The following is a 24202-nucleotide window of genomic DNA, read 5'->3' as shown; positions in this document are numbered from 1 at the left end:
TGAGAGAATTCCCCAGAGACAGAGTGGGGAGCAGCACGGGCAGATTAACGAAGTACACTGCTGAGGGGAGCAGCGGGTAAGACAGGGGAGGTCTGCTGCACCCTTGGGGTTATATCCAGGGGCCTGGATCCAACTCACAATGAAGTGGCCTCGGCCAACTTCACAGTGCTGTGCTTCAACCCACTACGCCACCAGGGAGGGCCTGCCAGAGCTTTTATTTATGGTCTCATAGATTTCGGAAGTATTTGTATTTTGAAGATGAGATTTTCTGGAGTTCGGTGTGAGCCCAGCTGCCCAGGAAGACAGGGCGCTGCGTCAATAGAGTTGTGTCACTAGCATTGAGAACGAGGCCTGGAGATTCTCCAGGTAAGCGCTTGGTATGGGTAGTTGTATGTCCGCCATTAATTCAGTATTTATATTCACTGGGATGTGTCCATTTAAAGTCTACTGCGGGCCTCCCTGGTGGCGCAACGGGTTAAAGCACAGCACTATGACACTATCACAGCCACTGCTACACAAGTTCCATCCCTGGCCAGGGAGGTGACCCACAGGGCGTGGCAGACCTCTCCCGACCTGCCCGCTGTTCCCCTCAGCAGTGTACTTCAGCTATCTGCCTGTTCTGCTCCCAGCTCTGTCTCTGAATCCTCTCACCTCCCACCTCCCACATCTCTGGCCTGTACCCCAGTTCTAGAAGTATAAATAAATAAATCTTAAAAAAAAAAATGAAGTCTCCTACTTGGTTCATTTTGGTAATTATACACAATTATGTAGCCTCCACTATAATAAAGATATCGAGTAATTCCTTCATCCTCCAAAGTGTGCTGCCCATTTTCATTCTATCCTCTACCACTGATGGGCTGTGGCTTTAAATCTGTGTAAATAGAATCATCCCGAACAGTCTTTTCTGCCTGACTCTCTTTACTGAGCATACTGTTTCCAAGAGTCAGCTGAGATGTTATGTAAATTAACACCCACTGAGGTTTTGTTCATTGCCGAGTAGTATTCCATGGTAGAACCATCCCTCGATCTGTTTACCCATCAGGTAGTGTCCACTTGTTTCAAGTTGTATTATTGAGTTGAAATGCATGTCTTTGGTGGAAACATCATTTAGTAGGTCAAGTTCACGGAGAGAATTACTGGGTGGCATGCAAGTGTAGATTAAGACTGAGTGATTCTGCGCACTCTTTTATGAAGGAGAAAATATGCTTTGCCTTTCCACCAGTAGCAGGTAACTGTCTCTAACACCGTCTACTTGTCCCTATCGCATCCCCTCTGGCCTCAGCTCTTTGGTTTCCTGGCCACCTATGGACCATCAGATGAGTGAACATAATATCAGTTTCAGGATCATAAAGAAGACTTAGGTCTCAACAGATAGCGTTCTGACTTGTCCCAATGTAGCAGGGAGGCAAAGTGAGTTCTACTTCCACAGCTCCTGCATTTCAAATCCCTGCACAGCTTTAAATGCCTTAATGTTAACCGGTCTAATTTTTTTAAAAAATCTGTGGCATTCACACTACTGAACGAGTGGGGATTCATACTAGGAGAGGGTCGCCATCCCCCTCCTTACAGCCTGAGTTGCTGGACACAGCACACGTATGTTTGCTGAGATACACGTGATGCTGCCCAGCAGTGATGGCTGATTCTGCATCCCACCTGGCCGCGCTCACACGCCCAAGCGCACGCCATCATGGACCCACAGCCTTTGTCAGGCTGACGACGTGGCGACTCTGAGGGTCTGCCTGGCCGAGCGCTGTTGCATGTGCGTTTCTGAAAGACATTTCAGCACCCTCTGCAGTTGTCTGCACTTTCGTGTTCTCCTTGTTGAATCACAAACGGGTTAACACTCTTAATAGGTTTTCCTCGAATTCGACTGGAGCTTCCACCTCCCACGTGTGCTTATTTTAATCTTGAGATTTGACAGAGAAAGAGGTGAATGAGCTGAGGATGTGGCCTTTGTCTTGGGTTGAAGCAGCACTCAGCCCGCAAACGGGGTGCCCTACACCCCCAGGCAGGGGGTACAGGGGAAGTCTTAAATAGCGAGGAGACGGTTCCTCTTTGCGCGCATGTTGCTGATGTCTACTTTTTATTCTGGAAGTTATTCCCTGACGATCATCTGTGGCAGCTCCCATCAGCTTGGTTCTCAGCTCCCTGGTGGATGCCAGCAAACCATAGCCAGAGGCTCCATCTGAACTGCCACCGACTTGTGTGCATAAAGTTTTATGGGCGCCTATTCATTTCCAGGTGGCCCGTGGTCGCGGCCGGCTACAGTGGTGGCTGAGTCCTTGCGGCAGCATGCTGTGAGGCTGGCGCAGCCACCAGTGTCCCCTGCCAGGCTGTGGCAGGCAGGCGTTTACACCTCCGCGCTGGGGTACCGCGGAGTGAGTGCAGCCACACGACCTGTGGCTGTTCACACCCTCCACTGCCAGGGCCAGCTGCACTTGTCTGCTTCACCTAGAGCAGTCACCTGAGTAAGCTGAGTTCCATGCCCACGTGTGTCAAGGGGTCGGAGGGCGCGTTTGTCCCGCGGAGGTGTTGCAGGGTCAGAGGCCAGACAGGTGCCAGGTGGTGTGCATAGAGTCCAGCTCACAGCAATGCTCGTTCTGCGCGAAGCTGGCTGGATTGAACTGGGAAGGCATCCACTGCCCTGGGTGGTTTCCCCACTACTCGTGAGAAGGGCACTGTGAGGCTGTGGCCCAGGGGACAGGACAGATACCGTGCCAGGCCAGAGTTGGGAGCTGGCTCCCCTGCTGGCTTTCTTTGGCTTCCTTGCTGCTGCACCTTAACTACGCTTACTACATCCAGGCATTGAACTTGCAGTTGTGGAAACCCCAGATATGCCAGATCACGGGTCCCTGCCCTGCTGGCTTTACTGGAGCAGCCGGCAGCCTCTGCAGGCCCCCAGCCCTGCCCTCGCCCTCACCGCCAAATACTGGTTGAATAAAGAAATGATCGGAAGACCCGTCCTCAGAGTGAGGGCGGCCCCCGTGTGGGGTGTTCTCAGCGCCCTTTCTCCCCTAGTGAACAAAGACAAACCGTGCATGAGAACCCCAGCACAGGCCCACCCACGCCCAGACCCGATAGCCCGCATGAACCCCTCATGGTCACATGCCCTCAACTACGACAGACAGACAGAGGGACGCACCCCGATATTTGCCTGAGCAGTTGGACAGGCACAGCCTTTAGAAGGACCCTTCATCCACCACGTGGCAGGCAAAGCTCAGATTCTCCAGCAAGACCCCCAGTAGCTTTATTGGAGAAGGCCTGGGTAGAAAAAAGCTGTAGCTTAATGAAGACCATTTAACAGTCCATCTCAATTCCAAGGAAAAGCAAATCTTTATTACCAGCATCCGATAATTTCTGCTTGGGGATTCCCACCCCTTGGAATGGATATATTTTCTCAGAGCCTCTTTTCTAATTAACTCTGCGGCCCCGATTACAGAAGGCCGGCCGTGGGCGGGGAGGGGCCTCCGTGGCCGGAAGGAAGCACTGGAGGTGATGTTTAATTAGAGCGAAGCTGAGAGAGGAAGAGACCTGAGCAGGCTGAGGCTAATCCTCTTGCCTTGCGCCGTGTCCCTGCATGACTGTGATTGATGAGCCGCCCCCCTTACATCTTTATCTGCAGCGCTAATACCCGCAGGCAGAAGAAGGGGGTCCTGGCTCCCACACATGCGCTCAGCTGCTCGTTCCGGGCTGGAGGAAGGGCTGGGCACCGCCTTCTCCTCTGCCTTTTCTTCTCCACCTTTCCTTCCTTTGTTTTATAGATAATTGGCAGATGGACAGACAGACATATAGGTGACGGTAGATAAATTAATAGAGATTCATGACCATATACATGTATAGATATATAAGTGTGTTATTTCCAGTAGCTAGATCTGTCTGTCTAGCGCCTCTATCAGTCTGTCTGTCCGTCTGTCTGAAATACTGAATAAAGCCCGTTTCTCCTTCTCCTCGTGTGTCTGTGTGCAAATCTCCGTTGATCTGCCTCTGTCTCTGTCTTTGTCTTCTGCCTTTCTTCACTCTTAAGATGATCTCCTCTGAGATACTGTAGGAATCCTCTCTGACATCTTTATTATTCAGCAGTATTAATGTTTGAGTGATTTAGAAGCTACCTTTGGTTAAGCATCTACTAAATGCCAGGGATTGCCTGAGGTACCCTTGGATAATTATTTAATAATTGTTCTTACAATAGTCACAATGATTAATCTCTTCCTATGTGCCAGTCCTACCGCTAAGCACTGTGTGCACCTAGTCCTGTTTAATCTTCAAGAGAATTCTGTGTAGTAGCTACTTTCATTCCCATTTTGGAGATGAAAAAACTGATGCTTGAGGAGAGAATTCTGCGTTTATCTTTCTTCCACACCTCAGTGCGTGAAGACCAGACTTCACTGCCACCTTTTCACAATGCACATACAGTGGTGTAAAAAGGTCAAATGAATTGGCCAAGGTCAGAAAGCTTGAGAGAAAACCTTGGCATCTGTTCCAGATGCATTTCTCTCCAACATGACCCTTTGAATGGGCCAAAAGGTGAGTTCGCGTCTCCCAGCGTCTCTCGTTCCCTCTCACCTTGACAGTCGGGGCCCAGGTGGCATCGCTGGCGGTCACTGCCGTGTGGCCACGGGGCCAGCTCAGGCACACAGAGGCTGTACAACTTCTGTCAGTCCTCTGAGCCAGAATAAATTGGCAGAAATATCTGATCTGACTTTTTCTCCTTCTTCAAGGCAGGTGCTTTTCTCATTATGGAGAAAAGAATGACACTTTGTCTCTCTGAGAGTTCAGATGCTCTTGGTAACAGCCTGTGCCGTTTCTGAGCTTGGAGCCACTAGCTCCAGAGGCCTGAAGGGGTGGCAGGTGCCCTGCTGGGCTCCATCCCCTGCAGCCACTTCCCAGAGTGCACTGGTCTGTGATGCTGGCTTCATGTGTGCAGTTCAAAGGCCAGCCTGCCTCCCTAACTGGAGGAGTTGAATCTCGGAGGGAAGGGACAGACAATGTCCCCACACACCCCACTTTTATCTAGCTATGGGGAAGAATTCAAACTATGACTTTCTCAAATTCCAAATTAACTTGAATGAACAGATTCCATGTCAAGGAAGGAGCCATGAGCTAGAAAGCAGGTTGGCACCATGGTTCACTCTAGTCCAACTCTGGTTGTAGGTAGAGAAACAGGGTCTAGATTTTGAGAAAATCTTCGTCGTCTAGCCTTGGCAAAATGAGCTTCCATCACGAAGATGGCCAACCTAAGACCTCATGGAAATCTAGCTATTTCAGCACCTGTGTGTGTGTGTGTGTATGTGATATCATCAACCCATTGAAAAAGTCATAAAATATGCTGTTTAACTGGTTTAATGGACAATGGAAACAAAATGTATTGGAAGGTCTAAGCTTGGTTGAGTTAATCTGCTGTTTTCCACTAGGGATGCTGTACAGAGCAAGAAGTAGGCCGTACTTCTCATGTACTTGACCCCATCAGACTCTTAAATAAAGCGATCTGTGCTTTAGCTCTAACAAGACTGCCAAATCACTAGTTTTGTTCTGAAACCAGTTCTTAAGCCATCCAGCACCCACTGCGCCGGCATTGTTAGAGTGCCTCCCTGTTTCGTAGACACTGACTACGGCCACTCAGTTGGCTCAAAATCCTTCACTTCTGCTTTGCTACATATACCATGTTATTTTGGTGTTGGGCTTAATCTGACTTGATGTCCAGATAAGAAACTTTCTTTGGCTTTCATTTTATTTAAACATTTATTTTTTTATGTATACGAGGACTGGAGTGTGGGCAAGAACTATGGAGGGTTAAAAGATTTACCAGAGACTGAGTGGGGAGCAGAGCAGGCGAGTATGCTGAAACACACTGCTGTGGGGAGCAGCGGGCAGTTCAGGAGGGGTCTGCCACGCCATGTGGATCTCTCCCTGGCTAGGGATAGAACTCATGCTGCAGTGGTTGCAGATAGCTTCATAGTGCTGACACTAACTACTATACCACCAAGGATGCCTTTTCTTGTGCTTTGCCTTAAGATTCAGTCTCTTTGTGGGATTTGTCTCCATCATAAGTAAATACAGACCTTGAGGGCTGAATCAGACACACAGATCATCAGAAAGGCTAGAGGCATGGTAACCCTCATTTCCATGATTCTTTTCAGAGCTCATGTTAGCCATCCTTTGCTTCATGGGCTGGAGTCAAGGTAACCATTTGGAATGTTCTGTCTCCTTCTGTCTCTGTCTCTCATGTTTTCGCCTTATGTAGTATATTAACATGCTTTTCTTGAACTTTCTTCTTAATAGGTCTTTTCATTACTGTTAAAAATGAGTCTGTGGTTCACTTGACCTTGTAGTTTTTTAAAAAACTGGCTACAAGTCTCTTTAAAGCGAGAGTGTTCATTCTCATTAAACTTTGAATAATAAATCTTATTGTACTTAACAAAAACTTTCAGCAAACATTCAATCTGAAAATAATTCAAATTCTGTACTTTTTCCATGCCTACTTAATTGCTATTTCACAGCTCTTCTGTATCTCCTCTTCTTCGTCTCAAATAATAATAATACAGTATATGGTACTAATTTCTAAGTTAATAAAATCTACTCCCTAGATTTATTTAATTTCCCTAAATTTAGGGCTCTGTTTCATGCTCTTAGGTGATGGAACCAGCTCAATTTTAGCATTAAATTTCTATGCCAAATGGTAGATAGATTCTGCAATAAACTGACTACTTAGTATGATTTTGTCTTCCTTTGCAATTGACACTGATTCCTAACATAATCTAAAAAGGCATAAAATGCAGTTCTTTGAGAATCATTCACCAATCAGAATCCTGTAAAAGTCTTCTGTAAAACTTCTAGTTAGAGGAATGCAGATTAACAAAGGAGAAGTCAGAAATCTTTGTATTTCTGTCCATGATACTGAAAATGGGGGGCCTCCTTGAACCAACTTCCCTCCCTGACTTAGCAAATGTAATCATGTGACTGTCTATAAATGATTGTGTATACAAGATCATACATTTCTACCTAATCATCCTTTCATGCTGTTTTCCTAGGACTATTGATGTTATTGATAATCCAGTGGGAGTTGATCAGCGCCTACCCTACAACCACCGTATCTCATATAATGGTCATTAGCTCCATGCAGCCATGTAAATTGATTAAAACTAAGTAAAAATAAAATTCAGTTTCTTAGCCACATCACCTTCTTCTCAGATGCTCAATAGTCACATGTTGGTAGTGTTTATGTATTAGCACAGATAGGAAATGTTTCCATTACCTGTAAATTTTTTTGATCATGTTCCCCCAGAATATCATCTTTGTGGTAGATTCAGTAATGCCCACCCAAATACATACACACCCTATGCACCTTCAACCTTTGAGTAATGTGAGTGTTACTTGGCAAGATGTGGGGACTCCACAGATGTGATTAGACGATAGATATTAGCATGGAGTGGTTGCTCTGCATCAGCCAATGGACTCAGAATAACCACAAGGGTCCTTATGAAAAACAGCGAGGCTCAGGTGTCAGAGTCAGAATCACAAAAGAAGGAAATGTGGTGGTAGAAGCTGCAGGTGAAGGAAGCGGTCACAAGGCGAGGGATTTAGGCAGCCACTGGAAATTGAAAAGGGCAAAGAAACAGATTCTTCCCTGAGGTCTTCACAGAGAGCCAGCTGTCCCGACAGCCTGACTTTATGCTAGCAAAGCTGATTTCAGACTTCTGACTCCCAGCATTCTGGGAGATTGCATTTGTGTCATGTTAAGTCACCAAATTTGTGGAAATTTATTACAATGACAATAAGCAACAGATACAGTCATCATCGTGATTTCATTAGATTCTTGCATTTACTCTGGGTTTGGTAAATTTGCTTTCTGCTCAGATAGAAACTTCAAAACAATAGCTTGGCTATTTGAGTAACCAAGTTCATAAGCAATGATTCCATTACCACTTGAAATATTGATATTGGCTCATGAATTAGTTCTTCTGTGAAAGTGGTTCATGGAGGCTTAAACCGTATATCATGAGTTAGCAATATCAACAAAGGTGGTGGGCGTGTAACAGGTGAAGGAGAGAAGAGAAAATCTGTGTCGCTTGCTTTCTGATGTTTTGGATTGGAGTGGCTCACAATTCCCGTTCTGATTTCACACACAGTGTCGATGGAGGATTGGTGAGCTGGAAACATAGGTGAAGATCTACTAAAGCAGTGAAACAGAAACAAAGCTCAGTCCAAGACTTGGAAGGCACAGTTCATGGAGAAATCATTTCTGCCCTTCCTACTCTTGGGGGCTAGTGTGATATTTTTCAAGCCCACTGTGTGATCGTGGGTGTGATGAGTCAGGCTTATTCTCTGCTCCCTCAACCTGCTCCTTTCCTCCCAGGCTGAGTTTTGATGGATTGTTTTTTTCTGGAAAATTTTCCTTCACCCACTGTACACTGACATCCAAGTTACTTCTCTTTTAAATAACAATAACAACAATAATAACACAGATACCATAACTATTATAAAAGGTGTATATGGAATATGGTGAGAGGACATTATATGCATTGTTTGATTTATTCCATACATAACCCTGTAAGGGTGAGCTCTTAGTATCCTAATTATAATAGACAAAAATCAGAGCACAAAGAGGTTATTCTGCTCATGGATATCCACCTGTTAGGAAGCGAAGCCGAACCAGTACAACAGGACTTATGGACTCTAAAGATGGCTTGCATTCTAGAACTCCCCCCTCTCAATCTTTAAGTTCCTTAATGTTAGGAGTCATGCTGTCTTATTTTGCTTTATGCCCTATATCCTCGAAGAGTCTACATCACTTTTTATTAACTGGATCACATTGTGTCATAACAGTAAATGAGTTTTGGTTGTTCACTGTTGAGAATCAACGTGTGTGTGTGTGTGTGTGTGTGTATAGTATTAAGTTCACTGCCAGGAGTCCATCTCTACCTTTCACCAAACCATTGTCGGCAGAAGCTAACTGAAATTACTCATTTAAATGTATATTTGAATTGTGTAAAGGCTTATATGAGGGGAGGCCAGTACAGAGGACATCCAGAGGAATCCTATAAAATATGGTGTAATGAGAAGACAGCAGGCTGGACCCACATTCTAGACCTAATTCTTATGAGTAATGTGGCAGTGATCAAGCCATTCCTGACTTAAGCCTTGCTTTTCTCATTGGTTCCCAGTCCTTATGATGGCTTAGTGGGATAATTGGTCACTAAAGGTAACATAAAAGTCTTTATAAATGGTTTCTACCACCAACTCCACCATCATAGTCTCCATCTTCATCATACTTGTCATCATCACCATCGTCACCTTCATCATCAACATCACTATCATCACATCACCATTAACCCCTCAACATCGCAACCATAAACCATCACTATTATCGCCATCACCGTCATCGTCATTGTCTCAATTGCCATAACATATATTCAAGTGCTTGTTACATTTCATGTAGACCTTGTTTTGCATAAATGTATTTATAGTCTAATAATGCAACCCTTTATTTTCCTATTTATTTTAGTGAAGTAACATTGGATTGTGAAATTATATTTCAAGTGTGCATTATTAAAAATCAGCATGTGTCAATAGTACATTAAGTTTACCATTAAAAGTTTGATTTCATTCTTTTCTATACAGTTGACCCATATCACTTACTCATTTACCCACCCCCCCACTCATTCCCTCTGGAAAATACTAATTGTTATTATAACCTAAAAATTTAATTTTTGTTTTATTTAGTTCATTTTTGTTAATTTTCTCTATATGTCACAAATTAGTGAAGTCATATAGTGCTGTCTTACTACACCTGACTTAGTTTATAGTTTATTAAGGATAATATATTTTAACGTCTATTCATGTTATTGCAAATGATAAGGTTTTGTCTTTTTAATAGCTAAGTAATATTCTATCTAACTGTGCAAATCTTCATAGAGTTTTTTTGTTGTTGTAACTGACTATTTCAGTGTTCTCATAGAAGAGATGAAAGAACACCAAAATCATTTACTTATTTCAAATAATGTCAAATGGTGCTGCTTCAGGTATCTTTGAAGGTAGGGTAGAATGTCCATTGGATTCCTATTAAAATTAAAAAATAATAAAAATCAGTTAGTTTGCACTGGAAATAAGAAGTACTATAAAGGTTAAAGTTCAGTCTGTTGGCATCATATGTGAAAAGAATAACCCCTGAGAGAAGTCACCTGCTTCTTTTTTCCTGCCCACACCTCCCCTCCCCCCCCACATCACCATGCTTGGCCACCACCATTTGTGTCCTTCCCTCCTTGTTCAGCCCATACTCTCTCTCCAATGCATGTGATGTTTCTGTAACACAAGTCTGATCTTGTATTCTCACCCCGAGAACTCTACAATGGCTTCCCATTACTTTAAGGATCCAATCCCAACTATTCTGTATGGTACCGCTATTATTCCTATGCCATTGACCTCATTTTCTAGCTCCCATTCCTGCCCCCATCACACACACACACAAGCCATATAACCGTATCATCTGTGCTCTTTTGTGCCTTGAAGCTGCTGTCCGTGACTATTTCCTCCCTTGGAGTTCCACCTCCCTCCCCCAGTGTCTCCTTGAAAATGAGCATCATCTCTTGTATCCTTCAAGAAGCATTTGACATGCCTCCCACCTCTCAACAGGATGCTTCCTTTGTGACTCCCATGATAACTTGTACTTAGACTTGTAAAATCCATGACACCTGCTTTGATCATTGATTTTCCCGTATCTCCATTTATCCATATTTTAATCTGTTTTCTTGTGTCAGAATGGATTTTATATCTGTGCTAAAACAAATGCTGATTCTGAGCCTACTAGACACAGTAGATAAGTCTCCCTGGCACACCTCTCAGTGCCTGAAATGAGTCAAAATACATAGCATGTGGCTGACTGAGTGAATAAAAGTAAGACATCTTTGTATCTTTGGAATTTAAAGAGAACTAGATTCTTTCTGATCAATTCCAGTGGATACCCTTGCAGACTAAGATCTAACTCAGAATATCTGCTGATGCCTTAAGCATCCTGGATACGGGAGTGTGTTCACGGGCCCCTCCCTGACCTCACACACAGAGAATTCTGAGTTCTGTAGGCTATTTGTAGAGAGTTTATTTCATCTTTGCAGAAAGCTGCCCAGTATAAATATTAGTCAGTTGATTTCACACAGAGTTAAAACAAGCTTTTAAAAGCCTTTTACCTCTTCTGTCCCCAAATAGGTACTTTAGACAGATTCTCAGAGCCTTGGGAGCTTTGTCAGATTTGGTAAAGTGAAAGTTATGTTCTGTTCAGAAGCGGCCTTCTGTGAAGGCTGTCTTGGGGTTGATGCTGAAATTGTGCAGAAAGCATCAGGTGAAGGGAAGAATTTTAAGGTCATAAAGATTGAGTGAGGGGCTTGAGCTTCCCATTTCTGGATGCTTCTCCATGAAATCATTTCTAGAGATTTTCACCTATGGTGCCAAGTAGGTGGTTGGGATTTGTGAAGGAGAAAAGGGCTTCAGATTTGAATGATCTGGATTATTTTCCAACTCTTCCCTTCAGCTAGTCAATGCTAAGCACGGATAGAGCCCAGCTCAATGACCTCAAGCCAACGGGCATCTCCAGCAGAAATAGAACCCCATACACACACACATGCATAATACATATGAAAGATGATGCATGGTATAAATGTATGTGTATACACACACAAACACATACATGGTGTGTGTATATATACACACGTGACACACGTGAGTTGCATAGTAGGTTTAAGACAAAAATCTGGTAGCTACATCAAACAAGCAAAAAGAGAAAAGTGAATTTCATTTCAATATTTTACTGTGTTCAATATGTCTCAATACATAGCCAAGAATGTCTTATTTAAGCCAGAATGTCCATACTATTTTCATTTCAACAGAGAGTCAAAATACATCTATGAGGGAGATTTTGGATTCTTTTACTTGAAGTCCAGTGTCATTTCCCAGTCACGGCACACCTGACTTCTGACCAGCCTCGTGTCAGCTGCTCATCCCCAGGCATGTGGGGACCCCAATCAGACCGCCTAGAGTAACACCCCCAGAATTGGGCAATTATCTCAAGTTCTCAAACTCCAACTGAGAGAGGCAAGATTTGTTTCCCAGAGGTCTGGTGAGGTCACATGTATGTCATTAAGTGCCCAACTTCCACCTCTAAGTGGAAAGCAGAGGGCGGGGGTTGCCCAGTTGCAGCTGAATTAGCCGGTTGCTGTATTTTATATGGACCATGAACTCCCTGAGAGAGGAATGACTTTACTGAGCACTGTGTAGTGACTAGCACACAGTGTGTTATTGTTCCAGGGCTGCCATGACCAAGTAGCATAAACCTGAAGGCTAAAGTAACAGACTTGAATTTTTCTCAGAGATCTGAAGGCTGAATCCAATGTCAAAGGGGCAGTAGGGTGATTCCTCCTGCAGGCTTGGGGGCAAGCTCTCTGCCAGGCCTCCTCCTTGGCTCCTGGGACCATAATCTGTAGCAGCTTCATGTTCCTCTCTGCCCCCAGCATCACACAGTCTTCTTCTTTGCACATCTGTGGCCAAATGTCTCATTTTTATAAAAACAGTCACAGTGGCTTACGGACCCAATCTGTTGCACTCTGTCCTCCCTTTAACTTAACACATTTAGGTTAAGGTCACCTTCTGAGATTCTAGGGGCTGGGACTTCAACGTTCCAATTCAAAATACTCTTATTGGGAGGTTTCAGTGAACTTAGCCAGATGCATGAATCAGTCATATTTGAGTGTAAGGATACCCTTTGGCTATTTTGAATGGATTCCAAGAATATCTTATTCGGAAGAACACAGACACATGAGCCACCAAGTCAGGGAAACTGGTTAGTGCAAATGAGTGTTGTCCCTGGACAGATTTTCCATAAAAACACGCAATGGCCAACCACATGTGAACATATTTGAACACTGTTCTTTAAAGGCCTTTTGAGTTGAACTTAGTTATTTCCACTGACCTCAGGCTTCTGAGCTGTGATCTCCTCAGAGTTGTTTGGATAAATTTCTTGAATGCCTCAAGTTGCAAACAGTGATCGCACAAGTTCATAGACCAGACTTACAACCGTTGCTGTCTGAACACAGCGACTCATCTCTATGCCCGTTCTTTCTATACAGATGAAGCCAACTTCTTCCCTGTTTCTGAAAACTGCTTCCATATTGCTGAAAATCCATCTTCCTCAGCTCCACCTTTATAAAGCCTCTTCTACCGCACAGCCTTACTTTCCTCCAAATGGTGGCACTTTCTCAACTCAGCTTCGGACAGATAGCCCAAAAGCATTGCACAGTCTCAGCTGCAGGGGAAGTAATACATATGCACTAATTAAAACTACGTGATGACTTCTGGGCCTGCTGTGTCAGCTGCAGCTGAGAGGCATCGGCTCAGAGACCCTGGCTGGGGTAGGACCACTTCTTCACTTGGCTTGTGGCTGAGGATGGTGGAGCAACTTGTTTTCAATCCTCCAACCTTCCATGATGGCTAAATTGTACTGTTGTGAATTTGTAAGGACAATGAAGTCTTTTATTTCCCCTGTGTTCTGAGCATTTCATAATATCCATATGCATCATGCCCATATTCAGTTTTCTCATTCTTCATGGAAAAGTTTTAGATAGAGATGGAGGAAACCCAGAAGTGCATCACACAGTCAAAACTTTTTTTTTTAAAGATTTATTTATTCATTCATACAGAACTGGGGTACAGGCCAGAGATGCGGAGGGTGAGAGGATTCACCAGAGACAGAGTGGGGAGCAGAACAGGCAGATCTACGAAGTACACTGCTGAGGGGAGTAGCGGGCGGGTCAGGAGAGGTCTGCCACACCATGTGGATCTCCTCCGGGGCAGGTAGGCGGGGATCGAACTCATGCAGAAGTGGCTTAAGCTTCTCAGTGCTGTGCTTTAACCCGCTGTGCCACCAGGGAGGGCCCCACAGTCAAAACTTTTTGACTCAACTGGAGTTGTCGGGTCACATGAATGGAAAGCTTAGGGAACTGGAAATATGTCTAGAGAAGCCACCCCAGCTTGAACATCTACTAACTGGCTGAAACTGGACAGGCCCCTGAGTAACCTGGCCTCAGCTTTCTCTTCTGTCAAGTGGGTGAGAATGGCCCCCACCCACCTGCCTTCTGTTGTGGCATGTGAGGGTCAACTACCTGAGGTGTAAATGCTCCCAGTAGCCTTTACGCCATCCCTGGGGATGCGATTGTGATGATAACAGTAAAGATGAAGAACCTCTGTCCTGTTTATATACATCTACTGACCACTGACTCCCTTTACCTACTTAGTCTATTTCAGACACAGGAGTGGTTTCAAATGGAATGGTGATGTCAAGGCTGTAGCTTAAGTGATTGGATCTCCATCTTTCCTTATCGTCTCGTCTCTCTTCCTTCCCTTGACTGATTCATTCTAGACCGGGTCTTCATTGCGTTTACCCTGCCATTTAACCAAAAGAGTGGGCTTCTTTCCTCTGTGTTTGCCATTCTGATGAGATGGTGGTTGGAAAGACATAGCTGAGTCTCTGCCCCCAGCACCTTTCCACCCAGTATCTCCAGTCCCTAGCTCACCTTCCTCACCTAGGAAGTTCTGAAAAGAACCCCATCACTCCGCTTCATTTCTGACTTCTGCCACAGAGGGTGAGGGAGGGACCTCCCAGTGCAGCGCCCCAGCCGGTCTTCACGGTGCTGTTTGGTTCCATGACCCCTGGCTGTTTTCCTACTTGCCCTTCCCAGGGGGAGCTGAGCCCCTTCAGTTCCTTACAGTCCCTTTCTGTTGGTGCATTTCTTATCACACTGCCAATCCTGGTCTTTCCTGTGACCCCTGCCCACCTGTGCCCCAGAGGTACCTAGGCAACATCCATCCTCTTCACCACAAAGCTCCCCAGCCGCCCTGTCCCTGCCATCCAGAAGATGTCCACTAGTTCGCTGCCAGAACAGTTGGCAGGGGTAACAAGTGCTTGTCTACTGGGATGGTTCCCCGTCCTTGCTTTTTGGCAGTCTCTCCTGACTTCCTTTCTCCCAAGTCCAAATATAATTCACTCCATGGCAGTCTTTTTCCAGGTGGTACACTATTAGAGGCTAAAACTTATACAACACACTCAGAAAGACAAGGTCATATTTGATCATGTTTTCCTGTGGCAGTAACCAGATTCAACATCTTTCTACAAGTGAGGTGAATGCAAGCCAGCAGATACTTATCATGTCAACCCCTGACTGCAAAATGCAGAGCAGAGGGAAATGTTAAAGAGGAATAATCCTGCCCTTAAGGAGTTTACAATCTTATCAGAGTTTCAGGAGGCTCACGGAGGAAAAGTGGGTCATTAAAACACACTCTCATGCTTGGTTCCATGAAGTCAGTGGAAGCTGCAGGAGGCAGGCAAGTAATAGCCCCTGGGGCTCCGTCGGCCAGGTCTGGCTAGCCGGGCTCGAGAAGGGGCCAAAGAAATGTGGATTACAAGAGGAACCTGTTCTGACTGTCCCAGTCCACGGCAGTGGGTCTGTTTCTTGCCTTAGTTTCTGTCTGGAATAGTTACTGCTTCCATCACTAGAAATTTTCATTCTCTGTCACCGCATCCCAATGGAGATAGTGTTTGCTCTTTTTCTACCATGATGGCTTGATGGCCCAATTTTCCAAATCTAATCGCAGACCCCTGTGATGGCCTATGGATGTTTCCCTGGTCACGTCCACAGTGGGGCTGGCATTTCTCTAGGCTCCTCTGCACTGTCTGTCTAGAGAATCACCTCCTCTCTTACACAGAAAGTCGCCTGCACCAAATCTATCAATTTCCCATTTTAGAAGCAAGCAGAGAATCCTCTGGATAGCTGTGATGGCACAGGTAACTGGTGATATTATCCCAAATCATATCTGCAGGGTAACTGTTCACAATCTATTTAAGGGAACAGAATCTATCCTTTCCTTCTGTGGGTTTGGCTAAGTGTCGTTGTATTCGCAATGGTGCAAGTCATTGAAATTCACCTTGAATAGGAATTTGACACTGATGTTACCCTGGTTGGTGGTAGCGTGACACCTTTTTTCCCTTCTTTAGAAAAGAGCTGGCTGTGAAAGGTGAGAGACTGTGAAAAACAGAAGCCCAGCTCGGGCCTGGAGATCTCCTCCTTCCCCAGAAGGCCAAGAATCCTAGCTGAATCCCAATTTTAAAAGCATTGTCTGTCCCTTCCCTCATGAAAACAATTTTTGCTAATAGTTGTCTGCTTGGCTCAATTTCCGACTTATTCGTCTGCCCATGTGTGATGGTGGAAGGCAGTGCCGTCCTCAGGAGTGGCAGTGGGGACTACGCAAGGTGGTGGTAGCAGAGGACGCTGAGCAACTGAACCTAACTGCTGGTTAATGATGCCTGTTTCCTGGTTGTGACAGTGGACTGTGGGTATGGAAGGAGTCGCTTTCATCACGGGCCCTATGTGAGGGCATACGGGCACTTCCCCTCATTTGTTTTCAACTTCCCACTTGGAGTCAGAATTGGACTGGCATGAATATGCGTGTTATCAAGCACTGTTGGGGTGACCTTGGATGATTCGCTTAGCCTCACATAGCCACCCATCCCTATAGCAATCAGAGACAATAATTGTGTTTATACGGTGGGCGGTGGGGTTCTCAGGTGTATTGCGCAAGTTACATTTATAGAGCATTTAAGAGTGGCAGGGACAGGCTGAGAGTCCCTGTATCATACTGTCATTATCAGTAATATTATAATTGCCATCCTCATTCTCATTGGCATTATTCACCCACTCTGGGTCTGGATATTGGCATGCAGGAATGAGAGCTCATAACTTTCTGGTAACCCCCAACTTTGGCTAGGACACAAAAGGTATTTATCAGAACATCTTAGAAAATGTTTTATGATTGAACTGTTATACCTTGCAAATATCGTTCCTTCTTTTAGCCAACAAAAGCCAGGCATAGCCTCCTTGAAAGAACCTCAGCTTTGGGGTCAGCATCTGCCACTAACTAGCTTCAAGATCTTTTGCTTCCTTAGCTGTGAGAGGGGAGCAATAAACATTTGTTTCCTGCAGAGATAAACTTAGATAACACATATAAAGTGACTGGCGTTACCTGGCACTGAGTGAGCTCAATAAATACCAGCTACTTCTTATTAATAATCAGCGACACTAAGTCATTCACATCTATTTCACATATAGACGGGCCAAGCCCTATGTTGCGTGACTTTTCATCAAGGAATCATTCTGTACGGTTGGTGTATTCCAAGAGAGATGCTTTACAACAGTCGGAGCAGCATTTGATGGTTTGACCTTGTTTCTCAGCAGGCAGAGCTGCTGGGTGAATGAAAGCCTGCCTCACTGCTGGTGGAATAAAGGGAGTAGCTTGGAAACTCACTTTTCATTCAACAAACATTTCAAGTGTGTGCACACGTGTGTGTGAGAGAATGTGTGTGTGTGCCACTGTTTGAAATACTGGAGACAAAACAATGGAGAAGAGTGAGGTCCCTGTCCTCATGGAGTTAACAGTCTAGTTGGGGACGGACATCGAAATGCATGGAGTGGAAATGCACATCTAAGGGCAAGCAGAATCGGATCCAACATCAACATTGATGAGGGTTTTTAAAGACCAGCCTGGGCCCTCGGGGAGTGCGGGGCAGAGGTGAACAGCACTAGAAAACCCATTTTCTTAAGTGCCTGCTGTTGTTGGTTGGCAACTTCGCCGGCTCTAGAGGCTGCTAATTTCCCTTTGGAAAAACCACCCAATAAGCAACCGGCTCAACACTCTCACTTGCACAAAGTGCCATAAATATTTGATTGTCACTAACTTTTAAGGAGTTGAGGAAAACAACCTTCTGTGATTCCAAATGGAAGATCAGGATGGAACATTTTGCAAACATGACACCTCGTCCCCACAAGCCCGCCGCCCACTCGGCTGGTTTGTACTTCTGGGGCTGGTGTCTGTCAGTGACAGTGAGGTGGCTTCTGGCCTCTCCCTCTGCTTCCCCATGGAGGCCAGAGAGTGAGAAGAAACAAGTGGCTTTCATTTGATTCTATGACATGGATTCTTACTATATTTGTTGGCTGGTTGTGTATTTGTTTTGTGAGGTATGATGTCAGAGGTCTTTGTTCAAGAGATGCTTTTCTGGAAGCATATGCAGTCAGGAGCCAAGGTGTGTGTGTTTACCTAGCTGAGGCCATCTCCAGATGTGTAAGACTGCAGAGCTTCAGCTTCTGACAAGTCAGGGTAAGGAGCACTTGCTAACTGTGTGACTGTAAGGAAACAATCCCTCCTCCCTTGGAAGGGAATAATAGTTTCTAACATGTTGAGTGCTTATTAGTTAAAGAAACACAGGCAAAGACACTTTGCTGAATGATTGTCCTTGGCAGTTAGAGCTATGAGTGGGGCACAGTGTTCAAGAAGAGGTTTTTTCTTATCATTAAGATCATCATCATCTTCATCTTCACCCTCACCCCCACATGCCATCCCCATCACCACCACCACCTTCATCATCATAACCGCCATCTTCGCCTTCATCACCATCATCCATCCCCATCACCACCATCACCTTCATCATCATCATAACCTCCATCTTCACTTTCATCACCATCATCCATCCCTATCACCACCCTCTTCACCTCATCATCATAACCTCCATCTTCATTTTCACCTTCATCACCATCATCCATCCCCATCACCACCATCACCTTCATCATCATAACTGCCATCTTCACCTTCATCACCATCATCCATCCCTATCACCACCCTCTTCACCTCATCATCATAACCTACATCTTCACCTTCATCACCATCATCAGTCCCCGTCACCACCCTGTTCACTCTCATCACCACCATGAGCCCATCTTTATCTCCATCTTGACTTTCATCGTTGTCATCATTATTGACATCTTCATCTTAGTCTAAAGATTGAAGGACAGGAATTCAGCGAGACCAGATTGTGTTCAACTTCTGGTTCTGCTGCCCCTTACCGAGTGTTCTAGATCCCAGAGTGGAAAACATTTTCTCGAACACTTGATGTTTCAGTTATCGTTAACTGTTACTAAGTTAACCTTAATGCCTTCCTGGCAAGCATTGGTATGAGGACTAGCATTCCTTGCCAAATAGGTGAGTTCCCAGTACACCTACCTACCTCTGGCATTCCACTGGGCCAGAGAGGAGGCTCATTTCTTCCCCACAAGAGGATATAAATGCTCGTGGGACTTTCTAAATTATAATACATTGGGAAGAGGACTATGAGTTATGCATATTTATGAGCGAGGAAACTGAGACAAAGGAGCCTGAGTAAGTTGCCTTTGTGTTTCTGGCTCCTCCTAGATGACTTGGATCCTTAAGTCACAACACTACTAAAAAGTGTAGATGATAGCAAACACTGAAGATGACCTCATGAGGTGTTTTTCTTTTATTTATTTGCCTACAATCCATGAAAGCTTTTACACTGCAACCCAACTCATTCACATATGTTTCATGAAACAACACTATTCCTCCCTGTTATTTTCCATTGTCGCATGGTTTAGTTTATTTAAAGCCGTGGTGATAACCCCTCCATGGATTGGCCATCAACGTATCACATCACTTTTTTGTAAAACAGCATTTCCCCCAGAACTATGTATAAGATTCACCTGGACACACCTTGCCCAGAACACCCGGGTGGATCCCATCAAGGGAAACTGGGGGCCAGTAGATCTGGCTGTAGTCCTAGTGCCTTGTTTTCTCTTGTTTTGTTAAAGAAAATACCCTAAAAGACTGACTGTCCACTGGTTAAGGACCAAGGTCCTATTTTATCTCTGATTGTTTCCACGCTCTTTCAAGGGCGTGGTTTGTTTTCTTGTTCCTGAGTCCTTTGCCAATCTCCAGAAACTGCTTCCCGGGAATTTGCCTCGTAGTCTCGACCCCTTCCCACACTGAAGGGGTGAATTTCCATTTGGCAGTGGGCACAAGGTTCATGGTCGCGTCTTGAGCCTGTGCTGGACAGGACGCACAGGTCAGCAGTGCTGTGGCACAGACTCATTAGCCCCCCCCACCCCCCAGTAATAAGCATTAGAAGCTGCTTATTCTACCCTGCATTAACCGGTCTTGGGAAGGGAAGCCTGGTTCAAATACTGCTTATCCTGTGTTTAGAGCTCGGAATTATGAAAAATTCTCCCAGGGGCTCCCCTGGCTACTTCCAAGACAGTCCAGCAGGAAGGTTGAATTCTTCCAGGCTGCCTCTCTTGCCCTCACTTTCTCCGCCATTCTACAATTTATTGCCAGTTTAATCACGGCAGAAATCCCACCATTCCCTCCAGCACCCTCCCCCCTTTCATTGCAAGGCATCTGGGCGATAAACAGCTGTCCACTGGATGGGCGATGAGACTCTGGAAATTCTCTCTTGACGCACAAGAAAGACAGGACCAAATAAAAATGGGAAGTGTTTTGACATTTTACTCCAGATATTGTACTTTTAGTCATAAAGGAAGAGCAAAGTAAGTATTTGTAGCTGTAACTAAAGAGGCAGCATTTGGCATGAAAATCACTGGGGATTTTTTTCTACCAGGCTTTATTTTTGCTTGGAGGGAGAGGAGAAAATATAACAAAGAACGAGGAAGAGACAGAAATTCAAGAACAGGAGAAAGCCAGTCCCCGCTCTTCCCTTCCACAGCACTGATCACCCCGGCACTTAGGGGTCACCCTCTGGGTGGCCTCGCCACACTTAACTGCCGGTCCATGGGGACAAAAGAAACCTCTGGGCTCGCTCCACAGGTCTCCAAACGTGATGAGTGAACCATTCACCTGGTGCCTCCGGTGAGCTGGGTCCTGTGCGTGCTGCCTTTAGGGTGATTTAATGTTCCTTTGGATTCACACGATGACTCCACGAAGTCACTCATGACTCCACGAAGTCACTCATGACCCCCGTTCAACAGAAGCAAAAAAATGGAGCCCCGTGGCTAACACTTGCCTGAGACCACACAGCTGGTCTGCAAAGAGGTTGGCTTCCAAACCTTGCCATGAGCTGGCACGTTGCTAAAAATGATTCCGTCTGGGGTGGTCTGGCGTGTTGATTTTCCTATGTGCATCCTTTCTCTCTCTGAACTCGGCCTCCAGCCCTCCTCTCTCTCTCCCCCTCCTTCACCGCTGTCCTTCCTGCCGACCGCTTAGAAATATGGAATGAAGTGGGGTAGTAGTCAGCTCCTGGGTGCATTCCATAACTTTGTTGCATGCCATATATTTAGTTTCATAATGAAAACTCCCAGCTCCAGGCAATGCATAGGATAGCATTTCTAATGTTTTTTAAACAGCTATTAATGTAGCTGAGCACTGTTTGTGCGCGCGCATGTGTGTGTGTGTGTTCTCTCTTCTCTGTATAAATCATCCACTGAGTGTGGTTTCTGAAACGGAGATGAGGAGCCAGAGGAGGGGCGAACTGTGATTGACGGGCCAGCCCGGGCTCCTGGAAAGTCCCATCTGGGGCTGGTTTGGGGAGCAGTCAGATGTTGAGGGGGAGGTCAGCCAGGCGTCCTCAGCTCCCCCTCCTTCAACACCCCAGCCATCCACACGCTGCACACACCCGCGCTGGTAATTGAGGCTTGCTTTGGGCAGATGCTTTGTGGAGTGGGACTAGAACAGCTGCTAAGTTTATGGAGGAGAAAGGAAGCGGGATGGTGCAGCAGGTATTTCTGCCTGTTTTATTTTTCATTGGAAATTGCGATTTGAGTGATGCTGAATCCTGTCCTTGCGTGAAGTCTGAGCTGTCTGCTAAGCACTGTGCTCCTGCATCCCTGCACCCTGCGGGGTGGGGTGGGGGTGGGGGTTGCAGCCGCGTGTGTGAGGGAGAGTGTATGTGTGTGCACGCTAGCCTTCTGTTTGATGTGCCCAACGGAGCAGTTCTTAGAACCAGCAGGGTAATGGTGATATTCTGCATTTCCCTCTTCGTTCCCATGCCCCTGGGCACGGTGCTGTTTAGAGCCTCGCTCTGCACTGGAGGCTTTCTCTGAGTGTGTGTTGTTTGTTGCCAGAGAAGTACAACAGTGCACAGCACTAAACTCAAGCAAAGCAGAGTGTCAGCAAGACCACTCGCTGTGGGCAGCACCGGGAGGCTGGTTCTCCCTCGATGGGGGCGTAGGGGCGGGCCCTGGGCTGGCCTCACGGCTCTGCTTGGCCATGTGGACACACCATCAGCTGGATTGTGAGGGCTGGATGGTGCCTGTGCGAGTCTTCACATCAGCGCTGCGTTAATGCACAGGAGGTCGGGGATGGGGACAGAAAAAATGGCCAGAGAGTAAATAATTTCCTGAGGCAAAGGGAGCGTTGGGCCTCAAGCAGTTTGACGATGAGAACTGGGAAAAATAGGGAAGGCGACCTGATGAACGACAGAAAACAAAAATAAACTTTTGGACCAAAAGACCAATCGATGATAACCAGAAGGGGCAGCATTCAGTATCAGGGCCTGGGGAACCGGGGAAAGGGGGTTCCTGCAGGGGAGGACGGGGGTCCTTAATGTGTGCATTTAATGTGGCTTCTCCATGATGCACCCCTGAAACTTAGAGATGTCATAATGCAACTTCAGTCGAAAATAAAAGTAAAGACTGTGTTGGGGAGACACGAAGAGAGGGGGATGCTTGATGGGGTTGAGACCACCTTGGCAGTGAGGGAAGCTGCCCTTTCTCTCCTTGGGCAAATGGACATTCTGACAGAAGAGAACAGACCGGTTGTTCCTGCCTCTCGAGGGCTCCTTCTCCGCTGAGGAGGTGTTTGTGTGAGATTTGGAGCCAGAATGTTTTGCAAAGTCAAATGGCTTCTTTGTTCTTTTCTGAGTTTCCCACAACTACTTCATTAAACCACTCTGGGTGATGACAGAAGAGAAATGAATAGGGGAAAAAAGAAAAAAAATAGGAAGCCTCTGCTTGGCTCCTGAGCCCACCTCAGAGACGAAGTGGGGACTCTGGGATGTTTCAGAAGCCAGAGACCGCGCCTGCTGCCTGAGCATGGATTTCCGGGGTCCACGCTGTTCAGTCGTCAGATTATGATGTTTCTCTTAAAATAGCAATGATATCCTGACTATTTCATGCTTCTGTAAAATATTTAAATTGGAATGGCTTATTTTTTATTTATTTTTTTTTTTTGCTTCGGTGAATCAGACTTGGTTGCGTCTTAGTAATCCTTTTGCTTCTGGTCCCCTGGCACAAGCTGCCTGTGGGGGTGCAGGGTCATGAGGGAGTTGGGCTCCCTCCTGGATCTGGGCTGTTCTAATGGACAGAGCTTTGGTGCTGAGGACAAAGGACTTTCCTCCATGTGGACCCCAGTGGATGCTCTAAAATTCAAGCTTCTGCCCAGTGCTGTAGCAATAGTGGGTTTCAAATCCTGAGGTCTTGGGTGTTTGTTTTTTTTTTTTTTTCCATTTGTGCAGCAACCCAAGAAAATCTAGACACTGGAAATTAGATGTTAGGTTTGCAGAGTCTTGATGCACTGGCTGGGTGATGTGGGGGATGAGGCAGGCAGAGCACAGTGATCCTCCCCTCTCGCTCAGAGCCCCCGGCACCCCGCCTCTGCGAATACCAGGATTTCTGGGATCATCCCACTTATTTAGGGCAACTGGGGGCTCGGCCTCCCTCTGGTACAAGGCAGCTCCTGCCAGTGAGGGAATATGTTGTCAGAAGGCTCCAAACAAGTCCTGCCTGTCCCCATCACTACAGATGTCGCTGCGGTTTTCAACCGGGAGCCCGTTCACATGACCAGACTCTGCCTGACCCAGAGTGGAAAAGGTGCCCTTAATGCGAAGGTGTTTTTCCAGAAAATACATTTCTGCCAAGCTGAGCATCCAGGAACATCACTAGGGAGGAAACAAGACATCTCTGAAGCCATTTGAAGGTGGAAAAAAAAAAAAGTTCCATAGGAAGTACAATGATCTTAATTAAATATTAGCTGTAATTAGCCCAAAGAGCAAATGTTGGGAATATTAATTAGGGTCTCTCTGGGAGGACTGTCAGTGTTAATAAGTAACGGTGGGGGGTCCCGCCGACAGCTGTTGGCAAATCCGGGATCAAGAATGCCATCGGAAGCCCGAGGACCCGCATGCACCTGGACGCACCGAGGCTTCCTGGTGGCCATTGCTCAGGTGGCGTCTGGGCTGTGCCAGTCTCTGGGGAGGTCGGTGGTCAGTGCTGGGCTGCCCGCCCTCGCCTTTCCTCGGGTGGCCCCTCCCGAGCCCAGCTTCGGCCTGGAGAGGGCGGAGCTTTCCAGGCGCCTGCTCTGCGCTGCCAGG

At 46.0% G+C, this 24202-nt stretch overlaps 1 protein-coding gene across 12 annotated transcripts in view; it reads left to right on the top strand.

Annotated features, from left to right (window-relative positions):
• The window catches only part of RBFOX1 (RNA binding protein, fox-1 homolog (C. elegans) 1), a 1380973-nt gene that overhangs the window by 1193744 nt on the left and 163027 nt on the right, over positions 1–24202 (top strand). Inside the window, exon 1 of one of the 12 annotated variants that reach the window (XM_012731789.1) lies at positions 21555–21611. The exons of the other annotated variants lie outside the window; for them this stretch is intronic. Within the exon in view, the coding sequence (XP_012587243.1) occupies positions 21579–21611 (33 nt within the window). The 5' untranslated portion in view covers positions 21555–21578. Of the gene's footprint in view, positions 1–21554; positions 21612–24202 lie in introns of those variants that run through there. 12 annotated transcript variants of the gene reach the window in all.

Source organism: Condylura cristata, unplaced genomic scaffold (assembly GCF_000260355.1).
Source record: "Condylura cristata isolate star-nosed mole 26May11 unplaced genomic scaffold, ConCri1.0 scaffold00032, whole genome shotgun sequence".
NCBI classification, from domain to species: Eukaryota; Metazoa; Chordata; class Mammalia; order Eulipotyphla; family Talpidae; genus Condylura; species Condylura cristata.
Note: the sequence above shows the minus strand (reverse complement) of the source record. Positions and strands in the feature narration are given on the sequence as shown.